A 22,677-nucleotide genomic window follows, 5' to 3' on the forward strand; every position below is an offset into this window, starting at 1 on the left:
TTGATTCTACAGAAGTAGAAGTATAGGCTCCTTGCTGTTCACTGTGGCCTCCTATGGATGTCGCTGTAAGGCCTGCTCTTGCCCCTCACAGCTGTCCATAAACTGGCAGTAGCTGAACAGGTTTAAGGGGAAACAATCTCAATCATAATATGGGACACAACATCTACTGCTATATTTTCTTTATTTGATTGATTGATTTATTTTTTTACATACTCCTAGCCCCACAATTGCCTTTAACACAGAATTCCCCAACCAACCAACAAGCCAAATAGGCCTCAGCATAGCATGTGTTGGGACAGCCTTTTTTTGCCTAGCTTCTATGGGTTTTTTTTAACCCACTGTGGTCTCATTAATGATTTTTTTGTGCTTAAAGCCCGCCTCTGTACTTTCGATTGCTTTTAGACCAAACTCACGCTATGTTCTTCTAAGTATTTAATGTTCTTTCTGCCTGGAAAATCAATATTTACAGAGCTTAAGCAGATCTAACGTTAGCAAGGCAAAGTGAGAGCTTTCACTGAGCACAGTGGAGCTTCTGCTTTTTACCCCTTCGCTAATGTTATATAATGTTAGTATTGCTTCTGCTGGGAGGTTTTGTTTATTTCAAGGTTATAATGCTGTTAAATGCTGATAGCATCGTGAAGTGTATGTGGGGCTTCGTAGTGTTATAAAAGTATAGGCACATAAACTGTTTGAGGAAGGCTGAAGTTAGCTAGCTAACTGTTAACTAACTGTTAGCTAGCTGCAGTCAGCCAGTGGTTAACGGTCATATATCTATACAGTCTACTTAACGGTTAAATGCTCAAACAGGATGTAAAATTTTAATATAAAAGTAACCGTTGGCAGCTGCCAGATACATATGGGCAGCAAAAATCCATACAATTGAAATACTCAAGTACCAGCACCTCAGAATGGTAGGCTACTTAAATTAAAGGTCCAGTATGTAGGATTTAATGGCATCAAGTGGTGAAATTGCAGATTGCAACCATTTGAATAGTGCTCGCCTCACCCTCCCTATTCAAGCGAAACTACGGTGGCCGCGAAACTCGCGAAAAACACGACCGGCCCTAGTGACAGCCAGTGATTGGTTTGTCTGTTCTGGGCTACCGTAGCGAAATGGTGGTGCAACATGGCGACTTCTGTGGAAGGGGGGCCCGCTCCCTGTGTAGATAAAAACGGCTTATTCTAAGGTAATGAAATTATACACTAATAAAACATACTTATAAATATTATATTCCATTTCTGCCAATAGCTCCTCCTAAATGTCACACACTGGACTCCATTACTCAGAGGTGAGTCAGTTCATTTATTCACTGTTCTCTCAGAGTCAGCTGTTATCTTTTATACAGTTGTTACCTGTGGAACTGTGCTTTAAAGTGAGATAGGTATAGTTTCGCTGTATATCTCTGTCAGGTGGGAAATGTACCAAATGTGCTTAAAAATAAGGCAGGACATTATGTCAAGTGGGGTGGAAAAGAAAATGCACTAGCATAAATGAGCTTTAAAGAAAGATAGGTTATCTATTAACCTAGTTCAGCCAACCAAGAAAGTTAATAAAAAATGTGCTCAAAAACAAGGCTGCTCATTTTTATCACACTTGATAGCTTTTTCACACTTAAGTGACAGGACATCCTGAGAGATCAGATTAGACATAACACCGCCTGTCATTTACAGTTATTGGTTGTTGGGGTTTTTTTTTTTTTTAGAAACGTTTACGCGAGTGCCCGAGATGATTTCCGGGGTCGCGCGGTAGCGGAGAAAGCGTCAGTGGGATGTGAATTATCTTGACAGTGAAGCGCAGTCTCTTTGGTAGTTGCAGCTGAGGCTCACTCACTGTCCCCGGTCAGAAAGCACAGCGGAGTCACGGCAGTGGCGGCGCACCATCTGACAGCAGGGTAAGAACATGTCCTCTGACTGTAAACGATACTCAGATATGTCTTTAAGTAAACCATCAAACGTTTAATTAGGTAAAATCATCTTTTTGAGGAATGACATAACATAACACGTGTTCAGTTTTACGCTGGAGTTGATTATTACATGCGTGTTTGCGTGTTGTTGACATGAAACCAAATGCATTCCTAACGAAATTTACCAGTAAACGAATGTAATTATGTGATTATATTTCTTATATACTGCAACAGAGTGTGTAACTCTATACGGGACCGTGCATGAAGTTCAGTGACCTTATCGTAGCTGCATTGTGTATTAATCTCCTATAAAATCAATGTTATATTCCAATAGGGGCTTAAGGGTTTGCTGCTATACATTTAACATTTCAATAATTTTGAGTGGCCTGTGTAATACTTTTGCCTCTACGCTGAATAAATCCACCAGCTGCAACCAAAACCACAAAATGAGTGTGTAGCCACAATACATTTAAGTGTTTGTTTGGTTTGATTTAATTATCTCAGTGCCATAAAGTTAATATTTGCTTTTCACTGTCTAAATGTTAGCTTGCATTTTTGTGAGCTCATTTATCTTGGAGGGGAGATAGGGCAGGTAGGCAACAACATGAAAGAGATCATCAATCAAAAATATTTTTAAGTAAACACTAACTTTGAACATAAACCAACTTAGAAGATCGGTGGCAGATGTAAAATCTCATTACTGATCTTTGTACTCTCTCTACTGGTTTGTTTGAGTGTTTTGCTAAAGTAAACTATCATGCTTGGCAACACAAGCCCACCCAAAACACATAAAGAGGGAGCATCTTATAATCAGTTGGAAGGGTGAAGGCCAAAATATGGATTGCATAACTTTAAACTCAGCTGAGACATGAAGTCTCTTGTTAGCACAGGCAGACATTTCATGTCATCATACTCTTACTTTGCTTTTTAATCGAGGACTAGTTCTGCTTTATTATGTGTTGTTTTAATTCATGACGCAGTTAAAATGCCAAAATCCAGTGCTACAAATTCAAACCAATAAGTACGTTGGCTGTGCAGGCATGAAATATGAGAGACACAGATCCCTAATTGAACAAGCTAATGCCTTAGTGATTGATTGGTTTAATAATGTCACACAGCTCTGGATGTGTTGCACTCCAGAAGCTTGGTTTACTCTGCAGTTATTCATTACCTAGGTGTGATTGTGAGTGTGCTGCAGGGCACCTCAACAACAGCAGGAACAGCTAATCTCCTGTTATCTGTTTGTGCCTTTGCTGAAAATCTCATTGTAAGTAAGATTCCATGTGCCACTCCTTTAATCCTGACCTTATGTTGAAATACGTCAAACTAGGAGCTCTTAAATTACATTTGAGTGACATAAAAACGCCTAGTGGGGCTGATTGATCACACAACTTTGGCTGCTTGCAGCAGATGTAGTGCATGATGGTGACACAAGACCTGACCTGACCTGGGTGATATTTGATCATTGCACATACGGCAGAGTACCTGAAACGTGCACAGAACAATGACTTGGAGTCGTGCGTCAACCAGGAATCAGAAGAATTTCAGAGCTGCAACCTGCATATTAATAACCATGTGAGAGAAAATGCAAGCTCCTTATTTATTTTTATGTTTTGTTTTTTTTCAAAGCAACAGTGCACATGCATGACTAAAAATAAACCAATTGTTATGATTCTGGTAAACGTCCCTCGGCTTAGTTTAACAATCCTACTCCAGAGCAGGGAAAAGCCGATTGCCTGGGAAAGGAGCTTTTTTTTTTTGGTGTGTGTTGTTAACACTTCATTATCAGGGTGTTTTCTTCCAAAGGAAACATGTCTGTGCTGTGAAAGGAAAGTAATTTCCAGTGCTGTCCTGAGGTCAGAGGTCAGGAGCTAAAGCCTGAGACAACTTTGTCTTATCTGTGGCCTTCAGGCAGAAACACAGGGGACTGAGCATGAAAGATAAAAGTGGCTAGTGGCTGTATTTATGAATGTCTACGTGTTGAGTCATCATCCCATCTGCTTGTTTGCTGCATTTGATATGTGAACATACAGTCAACTTACATACACAAGCACGTACTGTACATGGCGCAGGGTCAAGACCTTGCATACAGGCCAAGGGGGGCAGTACATGGCAGCTTGTGTCACTGCAGTAAACAACCTCATACATAATATAGTTGCAATGTGTGCAACCAGTTTACCTTCAGGTGAGAATTGGTAATGTCGAATTGGATGGATCTGTTTGTACTGTGCTTGTTTAATCTTGTTGTAGTAAGAAGTGTGGTCATGTTTACATTTGGCATTGTGGTATTTCTGGAATGTTTCCCCAACCTCAATGTTCTCCTTTGGGATTCACAAAAAAGGGGTTTAAGTGATTGCTTTAAGCCTGAAGAAGAAGTTTTGTTTTGCTGTAGTTGCTGTCTGTGGGTAATCTCTATGTGACAGAGAGGTTACGAGGATATCAGTATCAGTCAAAACTGAAAAGCAGAAGTTGGATTTCAACTTCAAGTAACTTGTCACACAGAAAATGAGGCGTAGATTGTCACTTTTTTTTTTGCAGTCTTTCATTACTGTTCCTCTGTGGTCTGAAACCACATCCAGACCTAGCATCTGACTGGCTTACCATGGTGGTTGACTGAGCCGCCGTTCTTCAGATGCAATATGTGTTCACTGCCATCTTACGTCAAACACACCTGTAAATCACCTGTAGTCTCCTTCCTTCCATTAATGTCTTGTCAGCCTTATTTTTTGACACGTGTCCTCGTCTTTTTTCCCCCTATAAATTCTTGTCCTGTTCTCATTTTTCTGTCCAACACTAGTCACTGTCAAACAAAAGCAGCACCCAATCCCAAACACTAATATGCTTCAGTTATTCTTGGAGGAATGCCCCTGCGCTACAAATATTTGTCTGGTTTGCAGGATCAGTGACGAATTACTGACGCATGTTTGTGGTTTACAGCCTCAATTAAAGGCCATGGCCTCACGTCGTTTACAAGAATCGTTCTGACCCCTCGTACTATCAGCTTTTCTTTGGGAGGACATCTTCACGCCCATTGTGTGGGAGATTTGCTACAAACTGTCCAGAACTGACCTTGACCACAGACTACTATTATGAGACCTGCATCATTTTGTATTCTCAGATGGCTTCCAGTTGCCACTTAGCGTGACTTCCTGAAAGTTAGGGGCATCAACAGGAACTCCTCAGTAGGTTACAGTTTTTACAGTTTCCCCCTCATACCTTTACAGCAAGTTAAGGCAAGTTAAATATTCTTATGTAATTCCTAGTTTCAGGATTGTGCAGATCAGGATATAGAGGCAGTCATTGCATCAGGAACAAAACCTCATAGGCACATTTCTTAAGACATGGCTGCTATTAGTCACCAAATATCATTAACAGGAAAGGGAAGGCAGGGTTGGCAGTAAGCAGGGATTCGGCTCAGGGGGGTCAATCTGTGTGGCAACATGTGCACTGTCCCCAATGCCAGGAAACAGGGAATGTGTGCTGAAGAATGTGTGTGTGCGACAACAACAACACGGCCTGTGCCAGTGTACCGCTATTTGTTGCTCCGCATTGTGACCGAAGCCGACCACATGATTAAATCTGGGGTTTTTTGTTTGTTTTTTTTTGCATATAATACTTTTGTGAGGTAAAATTCAGTTTGATTTCAGTTTATAATGGAACAACAGCTCTCATGAATTGTTGCTTAAAGATTGATGGAGACCAAATGCAGTGTGTGTGTGTGTGTGTGTGTGTGTGTGTGTGTGTGTGTGTAGAGAGGAAAAAGTCAAATATCAATATCCCGATTAGGCCCTTTTTGCTTTCAGCTATAGGTCATTTGAAGCCAATTATGTAATTGAAAGTGTCCTAAAAACAATTGGTGGCCTCTTACTTCTCCCCCTCTTCCCTCCATCCCTGTCTGTCTCTCTGCATCTCTCATCACTTTAGTCCTCCATCTTTTGTCCCAACAGCACTTTTATAAGCCGATAATGTGACTTGGCTGGCCGGGTGCTAGGTTTAACAGAGCACAGGAAGGGTTTGGACATTTATATGGATTTTATTTGTTGTTATTGTTGTTGTTTTATATAAAGATAAAGCTAAGCTTCTTCTCTCCTCCTGATGTTACTGGGTTGATCTTGTGTGATAGAAAACAAGATTTAACAGGAATCTGTGCTCTTGGTTTGCCTGGAATTCGCTGGAATGCTTGTGGTGGGAACATGGTTTTTCCTCTGTGGCATGTTTACATGAAACAAGTGGGGAAAAAATAAAGCATGGATCTGCGACTGGATTGCCTCCTGGTTATGTTTGCAAGAAAATCAAACCTGTCTTCATCAAGTAAACAGTTATATTTAGTCACTGTTTAGTCTCAGTGGATGTTAACATGGGAAGAGAACAACATAGGCATCATTCAGCTGCACTTTTAGAGTCCGGCTACACTTCTGATGTATGTTCATCATATTTCAGTTGGCAAAACTATAGTGAGGATTCTTTCTTTTCAGAGTTACCTCTTCAGTGCGTTGCATTGTGGTGAGCAATCAGTCTGGAGTGAGCTGACAGACAGCTGAGGTTAATCAATGCCCTCTGTACAGTGCCACGCTGTAGGGTAAGAATAGCAGATGTAAACATGCTTCTGTAGTGCCTCATGTTTCAGTTACAGGACCATTGTTTACTACATTTGATTTGTTTGTTTTTTATGTAGATTATTTTTTCGTGCTTTTTGCCTTTATTAGATAGGAACAGTTGAAGAGAAACAGGAAAGGGGGGAGAGAGAGAGGGGATGACATGCAGCAAAGGGCCCCGGGCTGGAATCAAACCCTGGCCGCTGCGGTAAGGACTAAGACTTAGTACATTACGGAGAGTGAGACACAACCAAACTATCAAACTATGATGCACACGTTTTACATGGCTCCCCAACACAACACACAACTGATAGGGTTCAATTTTGTTGTTAGGGTAGCCATTTACCTGGATCATAGAAGAAAGATATTAGATTGCATATTTGCAATAAAACATTCTACTATATCTACATTTGTGTTATTATGCTACAAGATCAGAATGTTTTACATTAATTAACATTTAACTTTTAAGACTTGGGACTGAGATAATTGTTTTTTTTAGATATTTTAAAATAGGCTTTACAGGTCAGCCCTACATATTATTTGCTGGAATTTTTCATCATAAATAATAAAAAAAAGATAAAGATTTAGTCCTGTGTGGAAATCATATTTAGTAGAGCTTGTTAACTGTATGTATGTACAGTATGTTAGCAATTTAGATGTAACATGTGGAGATGACATAGATTTTTGTTTGATTTCTTTTTAAGCCAATACCTTTTTTTGTCACACAAGTTTTAAACACCTTAATGAGGAGTAAACTATTTAAAATGTTTGTATCATGTGTTAGTGGGCCTGTGGGTGATAGGTTAAACTGGAGAGGAACTGACTGTGATGCCAATCAGGTAACGGTTACTACGGGCAGCAACTACAAGCATGTAGTGGGAGGAGGATATTTTGTCCGGGCCCCTCCCCCGAATGCATCATGTCCTATAGAAAAAACACTGGGTGTGAACTACAACTGTGAGGCTCCCTCCCCAAAGCTACATCGGGGGAATGCACTCACACACATGCACACAATCACACAATCACTTCTACACACTCACTCTCAGTCCTGTAAGTCGCTCAAGTCAGTGCTCCTTCCTGTTTTACACTAGTACGTCTTCTCTCGTGCCGTGTTTGCATAGACTGGGCTGAGGAGGAAGTCCAGAAAAAAGTTTGCCCAGGAAGAGGCACAATACTCTTAGAGAGGAAGAGAGGACCCACAAGGAGATTTTACAAGGACTTTCAGGAGGTTTTTGTAGGTGTTGTGACATTTGTCCCCATGCGTGTCTGCCAGACGCCATGGGGGCTGTGAGGGGTGTTGTTGGGGTTGAAAGCAGAAAAGTACTTTTGAAAGGGGAGGTCTGACACACTCTTTGAAAGCCAACTCGGTGTTTGAGTGTAAGAGATCCAACCAGACAAACCAGATTCCTTCTGATGGATTTTAGAGGGAAACCCTACCCTGAAGCCTTAGAGACTGCTGAGGAATAGACGTCACACACAAACACTCTCTCACACTAATGAGTGGGAGAAGAGGCTAGAAGGAAGATGGAAGCACTGAGAGAGTCTTTTCTGCATTTGACTTTTCAGATGTCAACGTATAAGAGAGCTACGCTGGATGAGGAGGACCTGGTGGACTCCACCAGTGACGACATCTACCCATCATCACCCATGCAGGTAAACATGTAGACATCGTGTGCTAAAAATAAACAAATGGGTTACTGCCAGTACGCTATTATTAGATAGTACATATGAAATGTGTAATGGCCTTTTAGGGTTTCATGCCTTATGGAAAATAACACTGCTGTCATGTAAAAATCTTACCTTTTTCAGAAAAATGTAAAAAAGGCAGATGAACATCCAATAATTTTGTGTTATCATGGGTGCTGTTTTGAAAAGTTGGCAAATCCAGCTCTCTTTTCAGCAGATGTGCATGTAATTTAGTATTTAAAAACTTTGATATTTCGTATAACAAAACAATATCGGTTTCTGAACTAAGTCCAACGTGTGTAGAAGTTAGGAGTTGTCTTATTGTAAGACCTTAATAATCTTAGTCAGTTAAGCTCTGTTTATTCAGAAATTCCCATTGAGATCTAGATCTCTTTTACAAAAGAGACCTGATAACAAATTACATGTATACAGCATAACAACAAGACAATTTATTCACACAAAGCTGGCATCACACACCACCAGACACTAATTAAATCCTTTAAATCTTAAATCCTTTCTAACAGTTGTATTTATGAGGATATAGTCAGAACTACTGGCTGATAAACCTGAGATTGCAGAATATTTCCAAAATGGATAAAGAACATTTTGGCCTGAATCCCTATGTTAAACAGCACACTGTACACGTCTGCACACACAGCTTGCTTTAGACTATCCTGCTGTTGTGTACTTCATTCTAGAGAAGCTTTTTTCACATGTGCAGCCAATGTTTGGCATGATCCTATGTATGTTGTAGTCACATATGGTGTAAGTGACTTCTGATAGACAAATTGTTTCACAGCTTTTTCTGTTATCATACCTGTTACTTATGGTTTTAAAAAGTAGTAATTTTGCTCTTTTTATAATCTTTATTCATGATTGAAGTGGAGCTGAGATCCTTCAGTGCAGCCATTCCTCACATACTTTATTTGACCAGAATTATACCTGAAGAGCTCAAACAGAGGGCTTGAATTAAAGACTTTAACATAATTTTGCAGTGGTTTTCAGGGTAATAAAATGCGGTTTTGAGAGACTATGATAAAGTCAAGATGGAAAGTGCACAGGCTTTGGCATTGGGATTCTCTCAATTTCACTCACAAACACAGTTTAGGTCCAAACCAACATGCTGAGCTCCTGGGATTAAGAAGCCACTCTGGCTTTGGCATTTGATTTGGTCATATTAAGTTTGACTGTTGAACTCTCATCTAAGCTAATAGCAGTAAATCAGATCCTTATATGTACACTTCAGGGAGAACTGATATATGTGAGGTCCAAGATCTGGCATTTATTTACAGTGGAGATACTGAAAGACTGGCCAGAGTGCTAAATGTGACCTGTGGAAGATTTGTGAGTGGCCCTTGGAATTATTCCTATAGGAAATAACTTCCCTTGGCAGCCTTAGCTAAAGCAATAATAAGTAGAAAAGTGCAGGAGCAGGTTGTGCTGGTTTAAGATCCATTGCATCAATCGTTGATTTAAAAAAAATTTCACCACAAAGTATACACTTTCCTCTAATGTATGGTTCAACAGGATTATTGTGTCTTTTCCCAATCTGGGGCAAAAGGAAAATATCCTGTATTAGTGCATGTTAAACTAGAAGTGAGAGAATAATAGAATAATGCTTAACCTTTTCTGTGTAGGAGGGTTGAAAGCGCTGTAATAGAGAAGCCATTGTGCTTTGAAACCAAAGGCTGTCATCAAATCCCTGAGAAGCTGTTTGACTATAGACAACATTTTCCACACTGTATTCGTTCAACAAAGTAACATAGGTGTGTGTTAAAGCTGATTTGGAAGTCATTTTATGCCTTTTAACCATTTTAAACCTCTTCAAAGTATCATATTTGACTCCGTGGATTAAATTAAGCACTCAAAGGTTTTATTGTGTGTGTCTCTCTCTCTCTCTCTGTGTGTGTGTGTGTGTGTGTGTGTGTGTGTGTGTGTGTGTGCAGGTGACCCTTATGCAAGGCCGTGGTCCAACATGTTGGCCAGACAGGACACAGAGAGAGAGGAGGCTGCTGATTTTACTGTGTGTTGTGTCTGTGGGCCTGTTCATATCTCTCATCACAAACGGGGTCTTCTACAAACAGAGTGAGTTCAAATTTCTATTTAAACTTAATGCTAATGTAAATTACGCTGAAAAGAAACACCTGCGGTCTCTGTGAAGTAGTCTGACGGGTGGACTTCAGATTAAAACTCAGTTTGTTTTATCCTTTTTATTTTTAATAAATCATCAAATCAAAAACAAAGCAACCTTTCCAAAATGAAGAATAATTTAAAATACAGAACAAAACAAAACAAAACACACACACAAAAAGGAATAGTTTGACATTTAGGGAAATACGCCTATTTGCTTTTTTGCAAAGAGTTAGATAAGAAGATGGATATCACTTTCATGTCTGTCCATTAAATATGAAGCTACGACCAGCAGCTGGTTTTGCTTAGCTTGGAATAAATACTGGAAACAGTCGGAAACAAACAAAGGTACCAAAATCCACCTACCGTCTACAGCTCACAAATGAACACGTTATATCCACTTTGTTTAATCCATACAAAAACTGAAGCGTAAAAAAACGTCAATTCGCTGTTTTACAGGGGGTTGTGTGTCTGAATATTTCTTGGCCAAGACATAGCCAGATTAGGCCGTTTTTGTTACTGGATTTATGCTAAAATAAGCTAACCAGCTGCTAGCTCCAGCTACACCTTTACCGTACAGGCATGAGAGTGGTATCAGTATTCTCATCTAGCTCTCGGGAAGAAAGCAAATAAGCATATTTCCCAAAATGTCAAACTATTCCTTAAATGGGCACTACCTTTGTAAAGCTAGGTTGTGTCTATAAAGCTACTGAATGCAAAACAGGTATCAAAAAACAGAATTTAGTCCACATTAATCTTGTCTCAAGATACTGCAGAAGAGGTGCCCAGAGTTTTTCTCATGTAGACTGATGATTCACATTATTAAAACGTTAAAACAAAAAAAGTTTTTCCAAATGTATGACAGAAATCAATTCTTGTGAGTTTCTGTAGAAAGAAGGTGGAACTGTGGTTTTCTGGTCTTTGAGAATCAGCTAGTTTTAGCTAGTACCAATCCCATCATCAAAGCTAATTGTGTATGAGAGGGAAACAATAAAGTGTCCAGGTTAGAAAAAGATCTGTAAAGCCCCCAGAGGCTGTTAGGTGCAACCTTTCTACACTGAATGTGCATGTATCTCTTTATCTATCCAACTTAAAAACTACAGGGCTGTGCTATTTAATACAGTATATGTGTTTGGGTTTTTTTTAAACCAAAGCCACACCTTCAGCTAAGCTGCCTAAAAACAACTCTAAATCTCTCCCTTGAGGTTGTTCATTATGGAAAAAGGGCTTGTGGATTTACCATCACATCCAGGCGACGTCTCATCTGTGTTAGTTTCCTCACATTTACCATGGGAAACGTAATACCACTTCCTCCCATTCAGAACCGCATGTCAGATAACACTTTGAAATAATAAAGGAACAAGGATGAATTCTCCTCAGAGTACTAACCTCATCACTGCTCGTAACTTTGTCTCTGTCTCTGTTTCATACCTTATATGGACAGATGGTGAAAGTCGTTACTGTAAGTCGAGTATTAGAGGTGAGTTGTCTCCTGGAGTTGTGCCCTGCAATGACTAGCACTTACACTTCACTAAACACTTTCTTTCATTTTCTAGAGCTCTTCCTGTTAAACAGCCTTTGTGTTTAGACTTTAAAAAGTAACACTGAGCAGCCAGAAGCCTCTATCCTCCCCCTAATTGTTTCAGATTGACAGTATTCTAGACACAAGACAAAAAAATACCCATTCTCAAGAAAAAAAATTAGAAAGTCAGTCAGTCATTTAGCTAGCAACACCGACCAAGGAGCAGTTTTCTACTTGCCAGTTAAAGGCGGAGTATCCGATTCTGGAGAAATCCAATACCATGACAAATACCACGATATAGAGCGAACAAGACGAAGCAAGTAATGTAACTAACGTTAGCTAGGTTGTGGGTTAGCAAATTGTCCCTACAGTTGCTGCTGAGAAGCTAACAGCCAGAGAGGACGAGACGGTTTCCCAGAGCCAGCAAACCAGCTCCAGACAGCGATACTCACAACTCTCCTGCTACTAATGCTAATGTCACAACAACAGCATATCTTGGCAAACTAGAAAGTAAGCTGAATGTTCGTGGGCAAGTCATTTAATGTTACCTGACACACAAATCATGGCTGGAATAGTGTTGTGTGGCTCGGTCCGAGCCACTTTTTGTTTCACATTTACAGAGCCAGGGCTGTGTACAAAAAACAGATTTTGTTTCAGTGTACACACCGTGAGGAAATATTCACTGAATTTGACAAAAATACGTGCATCGGATTAGAATCGCATACCTCACCTTTAAATACCATTTAAACGGAAAGTGACTGACTTCTGAGTCTTTAAACATCTAGATGAAGTCATCCAGGATCCTGAGCCTTCATCTAGCTAGTACTGTCTACTTATTAATCAGACAATTATATAATCAGTTAGCAATAGTTAACGTGTGACATTTCCTCCTACGAAGACAAGATCATCAACCGTCACGTTTTTTGGGATGGATTTTTACAAGGAGAAATATTCCCTCCAGGTTGTATATCTTGGCATTTACCTCTTATGAAATAATATTTTCCAGATGGTCTGAAGGCCCACATGCATGTTTGGAGGTCCCACCATGAAATAGTTTCAGATTATCCACTGTGAAACCTCAGGAATGTTTTTTTTACCAGGAGAAAGTGTTTAGAGGGCTGATAAAGCACAGGGTTTAAAAGTGAACTATCTATGAATTAAACATGTTCTTTTTGAAAATCTTTTCTCCTGCAGCTCACCCGGGCTTGTGCCTAACAGAGCCATGCATTACTGTGGCCAGTGCGATCATGGGAGCCCTGGACCGATCCGTCGACCCCTGCCATGACTTCTACAACTTTGCCTGTGGGGGCTGGATGAAGAACAACCCCCTCCCTGAGGGCAAGTCCCGCTGGGAACCTTTCAGCAACCTCTGGGAGCACAACATGCTTGTAATGAAGCATTTATTAGGTAAGGGTCCTTGTTTGAGTAAAAATTCTGTGTCCTCAGCTGTTTTTACCCCAGGCGATGGTATAATATGTCTTTTTCCAGCTTATTTTCCAGAACTGGGGAAACCGCCTTGTTTTTCATTAATGTAACTTATCTTATATCTTCATTGGGCAGAAAACACAACGATGAAAGGTTTGAGTAAGGCTGAGGAAAAGGCCCAGCGATATTATCAGGCCTGCATGAATGAGCCCAAGATTGAGGAATTAGGAGCTAAGCCACTGCAGGAGCTAATCAGCCAGGTATGCTTATTTCCTGAAGCAGACAAACTTCAAACGCATTCATCATTTCAATCCTTCTTCATTTTTATCAAAAGAACCAATTTCCTTGCATCCAGCAGTCTCTGAGTGTCTGCCTAAATGCTGCCTGTTTCAGATAGGAGGATGGGCCCTGACCGGACCCTGGGACAAGGACAACTTCCAGGAAGTTTTGCGTATGGTGTCAGCCAACTATCGCACCTCGCCTTTCTTCACTGTGTTTGTCAGCACTGACTCCAAAAACTCCAACAGTAACATCATCCAGGTGAGAGGGCCATATATTTGTAGCCAGGCCATTTTATAGGCTTCATCTGTTTGAACAATTATATGGATTTATCTAAAATCATATATTTACATCTCAGAAAGTGCTTCTTCACTGAAACCTTTGATCACATCCCAATACACGTTCACATTTAAATTCTTACATCAAATTCCCTCCAACACAAGCAGCTTTTACAGGCTTCCCTAAGGGGACAGATTTTATCTCTGCTGATCAGAAATCAGAATCAGAAATACTTTATGATCTGGAGACAATCCACTCATTATCACAGTGATCTTGGTTTTACACTGACAGTTTGACAAGAGAAGGCACTCCTTTGTAGGGTGTCATGAGACCTTAACAAATGGTACTGATCTTTGGCGAGCTCCTGCATGCTGTCAACACAGGAATGAAAACAAAAGGTTGTTTGTGAGTGTTGAAATGGAGGGTGAACTGGAAGTCATAGGATCTCTCTCTCTTGACTCCAGGTGGATCAGTCCAGCCTGGGACTGCCTTCGCGGGATTACTACCTCAACAAAACAGCAAATGAAAAGGTACCGTTTACAGCATTACACTGGTTTCACAGTGGTTAAGCGCATACAAAGCTGGAAGGTAATAGTAAAAGATATTAAAGCTCAGGTCATCAAATCAAGGTCTGGATCTTTCTGTAATGAGAACCAAAAAATGACTTGGAGTTAAGTTATGAAAATACCCAAAGGCTCACTGCAGATAAATAATTAAAGTCATAAAATCTTAAAAGTGAATTATTTCAGCTTCAGGGGAAATACTCTGCATAGTAGCTTGTATTTGCATAGTTTAGGATTACTTTCCTTATTGAATTTTATCACCCATACACACACTGCTTGCCTACCCAACCACCCCCATCCCACCTGACTGTGCTGCCTCCTTGGACTTTGCAGTATCTGACGGCATACCTCAACTTCCTGACGGAGTTAGGGGTTCTCCTGGGTGGCTCCAAGGAGACGTCTCGGACGCTGATGGAGGAGATTGTGGACTTTGAAACCACCCTGGCCAACATCACAGTCCCTCAGGAGGAGAGGAGAGATGAGGAGCTCATCTACCATAAGATGGAGGCCAAGGATCTGACAGTTAGTGTCTCCTGGTTTGATCCACCAAATTAAAAAAAAATTTAAAAAACATGTCTCAGTGTTTGTTTACGTGTGTGTGTTTTATCTGTGTCTTTGCAGACTCTGGTTCCTGCAGTGGACTGGATGCCATACCTCACAGTTGTGTTTGCTCCCGTACAGCTCAACGAGTCAGAGCCGGTGGTTGTTTATGCCAAAGAATACCTCCAGAAAGTTTCTGACCTCATAACTAAAACAAATAAAAGGTCAGACACTTAATAGTTTTTCCATTTTTGTTTCAAATACAGGTTGTATGTTGCTATGTCTGTTCACTCTGTTTACGTAATATATACATGCATAAATCCTCCTACTGAAAGGCCCAATGGTAAACATTCAAGCAGTGTTGAAGAGGGCAACAAAGCAATTAAGTGATATTTCCTTTTCAGCCTACTCAACAACTACATGATAATGAAGGTGGTGAGGAAGATGGTGTCCATTTTGGACCAACGGTTCCAGAATGCCGAGCAGCGCTTCTTTGAGGTCATGTACGGAACCAAGAAGGTGAGAGATGAAATGTAGGCTTTTTACAGTCACTATAATCCAGCATGAGTCACAGATAGATTTAAACACAATGGTGGCATTAAGCCGATAAAAAGTGGAAAACAGCAACATAATGTACATGTTTTACCTGCTGGCAGATTCTCATACAGATAATGTATTTTTAGCATGTTTGTGAACTGAATATAAGTATGTAAGTTGCTGTTTTATCATTGTCTTACTACTTTTTGACTTAAACAAACAGTTAAATGTTTATTTGAATTGTTACCAGACATAGAGAAACTAGTAGAATCTAGTAAATCCTATCAGCCACTATATACAGGCAGAGGAAATGGCCCAAAGCCAAACAGCTGAGTTTAGAGAGCTTTCCACTTGACCTCTTGTTCTTGTGTGTGACATTCTGCAGATGATTCATTTGTACTGAATGTAGATAAATGGAAATTGTCCCCAACAGAGATGCAGAATTTCCCATTCATTATGACAAGACTTTACAAGTACTCTAAATTATCAGCCGGTGCTTTATGTTGGCTTTCAACCTGATTTCTTAAACTTCATGTAAACGAGAAACCTGGTTTCCTTAATTGGGTAAGAGATTAAAAAGAGAAATCTGCTTAATGCAGCTACATTTCTGCTGGAGAAACCTGATTTCTTCTTTCTTCCCAGCACAAGTGACAGTATCGCTGGGGCAGCAGTATGGCAGAATGAAGGGAAGCATCATTACATGTAGCTGTGTCCAAAAATGTATTACATCCAAACTAAAACTGAAACTGAAACAAACCAGTCTAAATAAGTTGGTTTCCACAACTGAAATGTAGGCCTTTTGTAAAATGCAGACACTTGTGTGCAGTAAGGAAAACCTGTGATTTTATTCTACAGATTTTGTCCTCTCTATGTGCTTAAAAATGCTTCAAGCACAATTTATTTTTTTTAAATTAAGAAAACACAACAAATGACACAGTCTTTGTTCAAAAATAATTATATTGGCTAGAGGAGAATTCTGATTTCTAACAAGTTGTATATAAATGTGGGTTTAAGACTAACCAGGTTACTCAACTGCATGTTAAGTATTTACTAGAATTTCCTGCCTTAACATGATTTCTCTCAGTAACTTGTGTTTCATGTACATGTAAACATGGTCAATTGGTTAATGGTGAGGCTAAAAATGTGTGCCTCTTTGTGTATCAGTAGTGCATGTGGGAGTGCAGCTGTTTCTCTTTTGTTGTAGAGAAATTCTGTCTACTTTAGTCTTAATAAAACTCGCCGTATCTGTGAGTGCAAGTTACTTTTATTGAGTACACAGAGAGAAGGACCCTAAACATGCAAAATGGGCAGTTTCTGAGTTGCCTCTGTCCCTCTGGAATTTCCCACCCTTATAGTGAAAACCAAGAGAAAAACAAAACTTATGTAACCCGTGGGAGCTGCTTGGATGTCACGTAACTCTAAAACAGCCTCCCAACATGACTCGTTCTAATTGGCACTACTTACTCATGCTTTGCCATGTAGACAGCTCAAGGTGAAAAATGATACCAGTATCTGTTCCCTGTTCTCCTACTCATTATTAAACCTTTTAGCTGTGAAGTCACAATTCATTTCCCACATTTTTTCCATCTGCGCCCATGTGCACAGATTTACAACTTGCGGTCGCTTGCTCAGAACATTTCTCATTTCCTCTTTCTGACCTTGTTTCCTCTTAATCTACGTATACATGCAGCTCCATTTGTCCTTGTCCTTCCCTTGACCTGATAATAACTTTTTTTTAAACCTGCAGTCAATGAATTAGCTGGTTGAGTGTGAGATTTTGATTATAAAGTTAAAATGTAAAATCATTGTTTTAAGATAGATGGACACACGGTTGTTGAAAATAGATATTATGTGTATTTGGGTTTTGTGTGTTTATGTCTTGTAATCTTTTGTAAATATAAGTAAAAACAGTGATGAACAAACAAAATGCAAAATTTCCAGCATAATTCTAGAAATTCTTGCCACAAAATCCTTTTTGATCATAAAAAATTGCACACAAATAAGCACATTTGCAGTCATTGGAGGAAACGTTTCTGTTTGTGAGCTTAATCAAAGTTTTTTCATGCACAACTAGAATATGTTGTTTCAATGTTTTTGTAGGTTTAAAGCATTGATTTTTAACAAATTTAAAAAAAATAGCAAAACGTACTGTATGTTGGGTGTCCTGTTGCCATTTTGTCTAAAAGAAACCACCACTCTGTCCTTTAGAGAGAACACTGTGTCTCTCGGCCCACAGAGAGATAATGGCTCTGCTTTGCCTCACAAATGCTGAGCTTGGAGGTCACAAGAAAATCACAACCATTTTCTATTTATGTTGATTTTCTTTGTTAGATGAATCGTCTACACAATGGCTCCTATGGAGTTCTCACCGTTCTACTTCATTGGATTTAAGTCTAGTAAGAAAAAAAGAAATATTAAATCATTTTTTTAACAGTGGCAGTTATAGATGATGTTTCATGTATTGACACAATCCAACTTTGCTGATAGTTTTGTATTGATGTCTTAAAAATGTATTTCTGAACGGAAAATAAAAAAATTCCCTTCTGGCAGGAATACAACCACTTCACATAAAGGGAGAAATCGATACACATGCTTATCCTGTGCAGAGTCATGGGCAGTTGGCAACTATCCCAGCATGCATTGGGCAAGAAGCAGGAACAGATTGGCCAGGTCACTGAACTATCGCAGGGCTTTTCAGGAGAAATAGCGGTCTATTAGTAGACTGTGTTGTCTTAGTAGAAACACTCTAACTATCTTGGTTTCTCTTCACTACTGTTTCACTATCACTACAGTTCTCTCCACCTACACATGTAGCCCACGGCCGAATGGTACAAGTCCACCCATGTTCCGTGGGGCTAGTCATGTTCGTTCTGAGAAATGTAGGAAGTGACTAATTAAATTAGACGAAATGAGTTGAATGAAATGTAACACACTGAAAAAAAGTGTAAGAGAATGTGAGGATGCATCTTTCCTTAACATGTCTTGATTTGTTAATTCGATGTTGCAGAGCTGCACTCCACGCTGGAAGCTGTGCGTCAGCGACACAGACAGCGCCCTGGGCTTTGCTCTTGGAGCCATGTTTGTCAAAGCCACCTTTGCTGAGGACAGCAAGGCCATTGTAAGCGTTTCAAAGACCTTCCCTCACAATAGCTGCTCCTACTGTGTGAGATGATGTGCTTCTGACTTTCTGCTCTCTCTTTTGTGCTGCAGGCTGAAGATATGGTTGCAGAAATTAAATGGGCATTTGAGGACAGCCTGAAGTATGTGAGCTGGATGGACTCAGAGACAAAAAAAGCAGCAAAAGAAAAGGTGGGAGAAAGACGCTGTGTATTTCTTTCCCAGGAGGTTTTCCTACGGCTGCTTAAGGGAGACATTAACAACATAAATGAGTTCTGTTGAGCTGTTTTGTGTGCTGAAGTAGCTGAGAGATACAGCACTGCCACCTGGTGTGAAAGTGTGTCTTTTACAGTTTTTTTTTCATATATTATTTTTCACAGGCAGATGCAATATACAACATGGTCGGATATCCAGTGTTCATCATGAACAGCACAAAGCTGGACAAAGTGTTCAATGATGTAGGTAAATGTGGAACTGTATTATATGTCTTAATCATTCTGCCACGTCTCATTTTGCCTCACTAAAACACTGAACTCCATTTTTTATGTCACTTCTCATCCCTCGTTCTTTTAGTTTGAGGTGGTATCAGAACTTTACTTCCAAAATGTCATGCAGTACTACAGCTTCTCAGCCAGAGTGACTGCGGACCAGCTGAGGAAAACTCCCAACAGAAACCAGTGAGTTGCTCCCTGTAACCCTCAATCCCCACCGCCCCGCTTGCCAGAGAGTAGGTTGCACGCTCCGATGGGGACACATTCACATTATACTAACTCAGCAGAATACTGCTGCCATCCACAAATGTTCCCAGGCAACCAACTTCTCTCTACTGAACTGATCCTTGTCTCTAATTAGGCAATGGGGGAGGGGATAGATGAGGGTTCCCATGCCTTCCAAACTGATCTGCAGTCAGCCTGGCACAGCAGAATGGGCAGAATCGATATTCTGTATTTGTTGTGACCTTGATGTCAGCCTCACACGGTGGCTCTGTGTTCCTTGTTGTTTCAGGTGGAGCATGACCCCTCCAACCGTGAATGCATATTACAACCCAACCAAGAATGAGATGGTTCTGCCAGCGGGAATTCTTCAGGCTCCATTTTATAGTCGTTCCTGGCCTAAGTATGTCTTCTGCATTGCACTTCTGTTTTCCCAGATCATGTTGGATGGATTTTATTAGAATAGAATAGAAAACAGGTTTATTGTCCACCAGAGTAGAATATTGTCTTTAGTTCACAAAACCATAAAAGCAGCATGGAATAAAAATGGCATTAAAACCCATATTGAAGTATAAAACAGTACCGGCAGGATGAAAATACAACAATCCAGCATTATCCACAATGTAATTTAGCAGCTGTCCTTTGGTGTGCTGCAGATATATAGAGTGTGGGCAGCTCACAACTCACAGTGATAACAAGGTTCCATGAAGTCACTGCGCCGTAAAACCACAAATTATCACTCGCATGTAACGTTTTATACAGATTAAACAAATGAGATATAATGTATTAATCAGCTTTAGAGGTGCTGGTAGGTGGATTTAGTTTGGACAGAGCCAGGCTAGCTGTTTCCAGTCTTTGTGCCCCAGCTTCATATTGAACGGACAGATTTGAGAGTGGTATTGATCTTCTCAACTAACTCTTGGCAAGACAGCTTTCCCCAAAATGTTGACTATTGCTTTAACCAACTGGGCCATGCATGTTGAAAAAGTTGTTGTTATCAGGGGTTGTAAAGGTATGTTACATGCACATTTTCAAAATGTATGATTTTTTTTCAGAGCTCTTAACTTTGGTGGAATTGGAGTAGTCATGGGCCATGAACTGACTCATGCTTTTGATGACCAAGGTTGGTAAAAGGTTTTCCATTTTAAACAATTTACATTTCAGAGGATGGCAAATAACATCATCCTTCTCATACTAAATGTTTTGATTAAAAATGTCTTGAATCATGATGTGGCAGTGAATACAGTAATATTTCACACTTTTATTCAAAGGGAGGGAATACGACAAGGATGGAAACCTGCGTCCGTGGTGGAAGAACTCTTCTGTGGAGGCCTTCAAGAAGCAGGCCCAGTGCATGGTGGAGCAGTACGGAAATTACAGCATCAACAAGGAGCCACTGAATGGAAGACACACCCTGGGAGAGAACATTGCTGACAACGGTGGACTCAAGGCCGCCTACAAGGTGTGATGTTATCATGGCTCTCTCTCCCTCTGTGTGTTTGTTTGTTTCTCCTCTCTGTGTGAATGGTGTTGTCCAGTCTCCTGTTAAAAGTTTTTTTTTTCCTCATTCGAATCGAGGGTCTAAGGACAGAGGGTGTTGTATGCTGTACAGATTGTAAAGCCCCTTGAGGCAAATTGTGATTCGTGATATTGGGCTGTATAAATAAAATTGACTTGACATGTCAGATAGGAAGCATAAGAAACCTTGAATATTTTCTGTATTTGGTTAAAACAACTTGATGTAACATGTGTAACATGATCGTTTGTTACTTTGAAGGCTTATGTGGACTGGATCAAAAAGAACGGCGAGGAGGCCATACTGCCTGCACTGGGAATGACGAACCATCAGCTGTTTTTTGTAGGATTTGCCCAGGTTTGCATCAATCATATTACTCATTCTTTCTTCTGACTCGATCATTCTGTCCACATACTAATACTACTGCTGTTTTTACATATTTCTTAAAGCTCCCCTCCAGACATGTTTACAGACATAGGAAAATATTCCGCTTTGAAGGATGATTTGTGTCTGATATGGTTTTCCACAAATATATACCTTGTATCTACACCCTCTCCCTCGTTGAAAAATCCATAATCTATTAATATGCAAATATTGTTCATTTCCAATGTTTAATCGCTGGATACAAGATGTCGCCTACTTCACTGAAAAGTCCATTCTCAGTAGAGGCTTCAAGTTGCCACATCATCTTTTATTATTTCTGCAGGTATGGTGTTCTGTCAGGACACCCGAAAGCTCACATGAGGGCGTAATCACAGATCCTCACAGTCCGTCAAGATATAGAGTTATCGGCACCATCTCCAACTCACGTGAATTCTCAGAGCACTTTGGCTGCAAAGTGGATGCTCCCATGAACCCTAAACATAAGTGTGAGCTTTGGTGATGCCTCATTGCTCAGTGCTGTTCAGTGCTGTATCAGCAAGGAGTGAAATGGACGTTGGGGAAAATAGCTTGAGATACTGACAAAGTCTCTCTGGATGGGGAACGCAAGAACCACTGAAACTCCTACTGCCTTGCCACTTGATGCTTATAGGACAAAATGTGCCTGCTCCTGACGGAGGACTGCAATCTTCAGTGCTTCTCCACAAGGACTGTTGATTTAGCAAACAAGCTTTCCCCAACTTCTGAAGTTAAATGTAGCTATAAATGTGCTTTTTAAACACTGGAAACCCAACAAATGGTTGCAAAAAATGGGGGAACCACTCTCAAATTTTGTAAACTGCTTGTTTGTCAGATAAAGTGATAAATAAGCAATGTGACGTTTCTTTTTCTTGTAACTCTTCACTGTGCTTGGATCTGCTCCAGTTTACTTTTATTGTTTTTTATTTATGGTCACAATTTTTTATTTGATAATTAGCCAGGGACCTGCAAGATTTTTAACCTGATGGAAGATGAAAATTTGGGTAATGTGGACAATTTTAAAGCCGTTTATTAAGATTTTTTTTATATATATATATATATATTTGTCTTTGAACCGTTGCAATTTTCAGAAACATTTGGTGTACAATCTGGTCAAACTGTTATATTTTATAGATGTATTGACGTTATATTTGTGTTTTAAAAATATTTTTTTAACCTGAGGTCAAGATAGCAGCGTCCCATTGCTGGCATTTCTCTTCTGTAATGGAAGACCAATAGAAATCAAAAACAAAATGAAGGAATTAAGAAATTCAGAGCAATAAATTGAAGCATCACCTATTTTTTCATTCAGAACTTGGTCATATAGGCTAAGCTATGATGTGTCATACCTATTTTTATGAGTAAGAGTTTGTCACAAATTATTTTGTATAGTAAAACCAGTTTTAAAACATTTTTGTCTCATGTCCACAATTTGTTTAGTTGCATGAGCTCTTTCTCTCATTCTCACACAC

The 22,677-nt window shown here is 39.9% G+C and overlaps 1 protein-coding gene across 4 annotated transcripts; it reads left to right on the forward strand.

Moving 5' to 3' along the window:
- Positions 1–1,733: 1,733 nt before the first annotated feature.
- Positions 1,734–22,616, forward strand: ece1 (endothelin converting enzyme 1). Of its 4 annotated transcripts, XM_044168027.1 has the most exons (20): positions 1,734–1,892; positions 8,066–8,152; positions 10,132–10,270; positions 11,760–11,795; positions 13,032–13,244; positions 13,398–13,522; positions 13,656–13,802; positions 14,285–14,350; positions 14,717–14,905; positions 15,005–15,147; positions 15,328–15,442; positions 18,468–18,578; positions 18,671–18,769; positions 18,958–19,035; positions 19,151–19,254; positions 19,583–19,693; positions 20,346–20,413; positions 20,562–20,752; positions 21,068–21,163; positions 21,513–22,616. In XM_044168027.1, the coding sequence occupies exons 2-20, from the start codon at positions 8,066–8,068 to the stop codon at positions 21,687–21,689; spliced, it is 2,295 nt and encodes a 764-aa protein (XP_044023962.1). In that variant the 5' UTR covers positions 1,734–1,892; the 3' UTR covers positions 21,690–22,616. The 4 variants fall into 4 exon arrangements, with proteins under 4 accessions (XP_044023962.1, XP_044023963.1, XP_044023960.1 ...); XM_044168028.1 differs by lacking the exon at positions 11,760–11,795 and having other exon boundaries at positions 1,735–1,892; XM_044168025.1 differs by lacking the exon at positions 1,734–1,892 and having other exon boundaries at positions 7,503–8,152.
- The last annotated feature ends 61 nt before the right edge of the window (positions 22,617–22,677 follow it).

This window comes from Siniperca chuatsi, linkage group LG2 (genome assembly GCF_020085105.1).
Source record: "Siniperca chuatsi isolate FFG_IHB_CAS linkage group LG2, ASM2008510v1, whole genome shotgun sequence".
NCBI lineage: Eukaryota > Metazoa > Chordata > Actinopteri > Centrarchiformes > Sinipercidae > Siniperca > Siniperca chuatsi.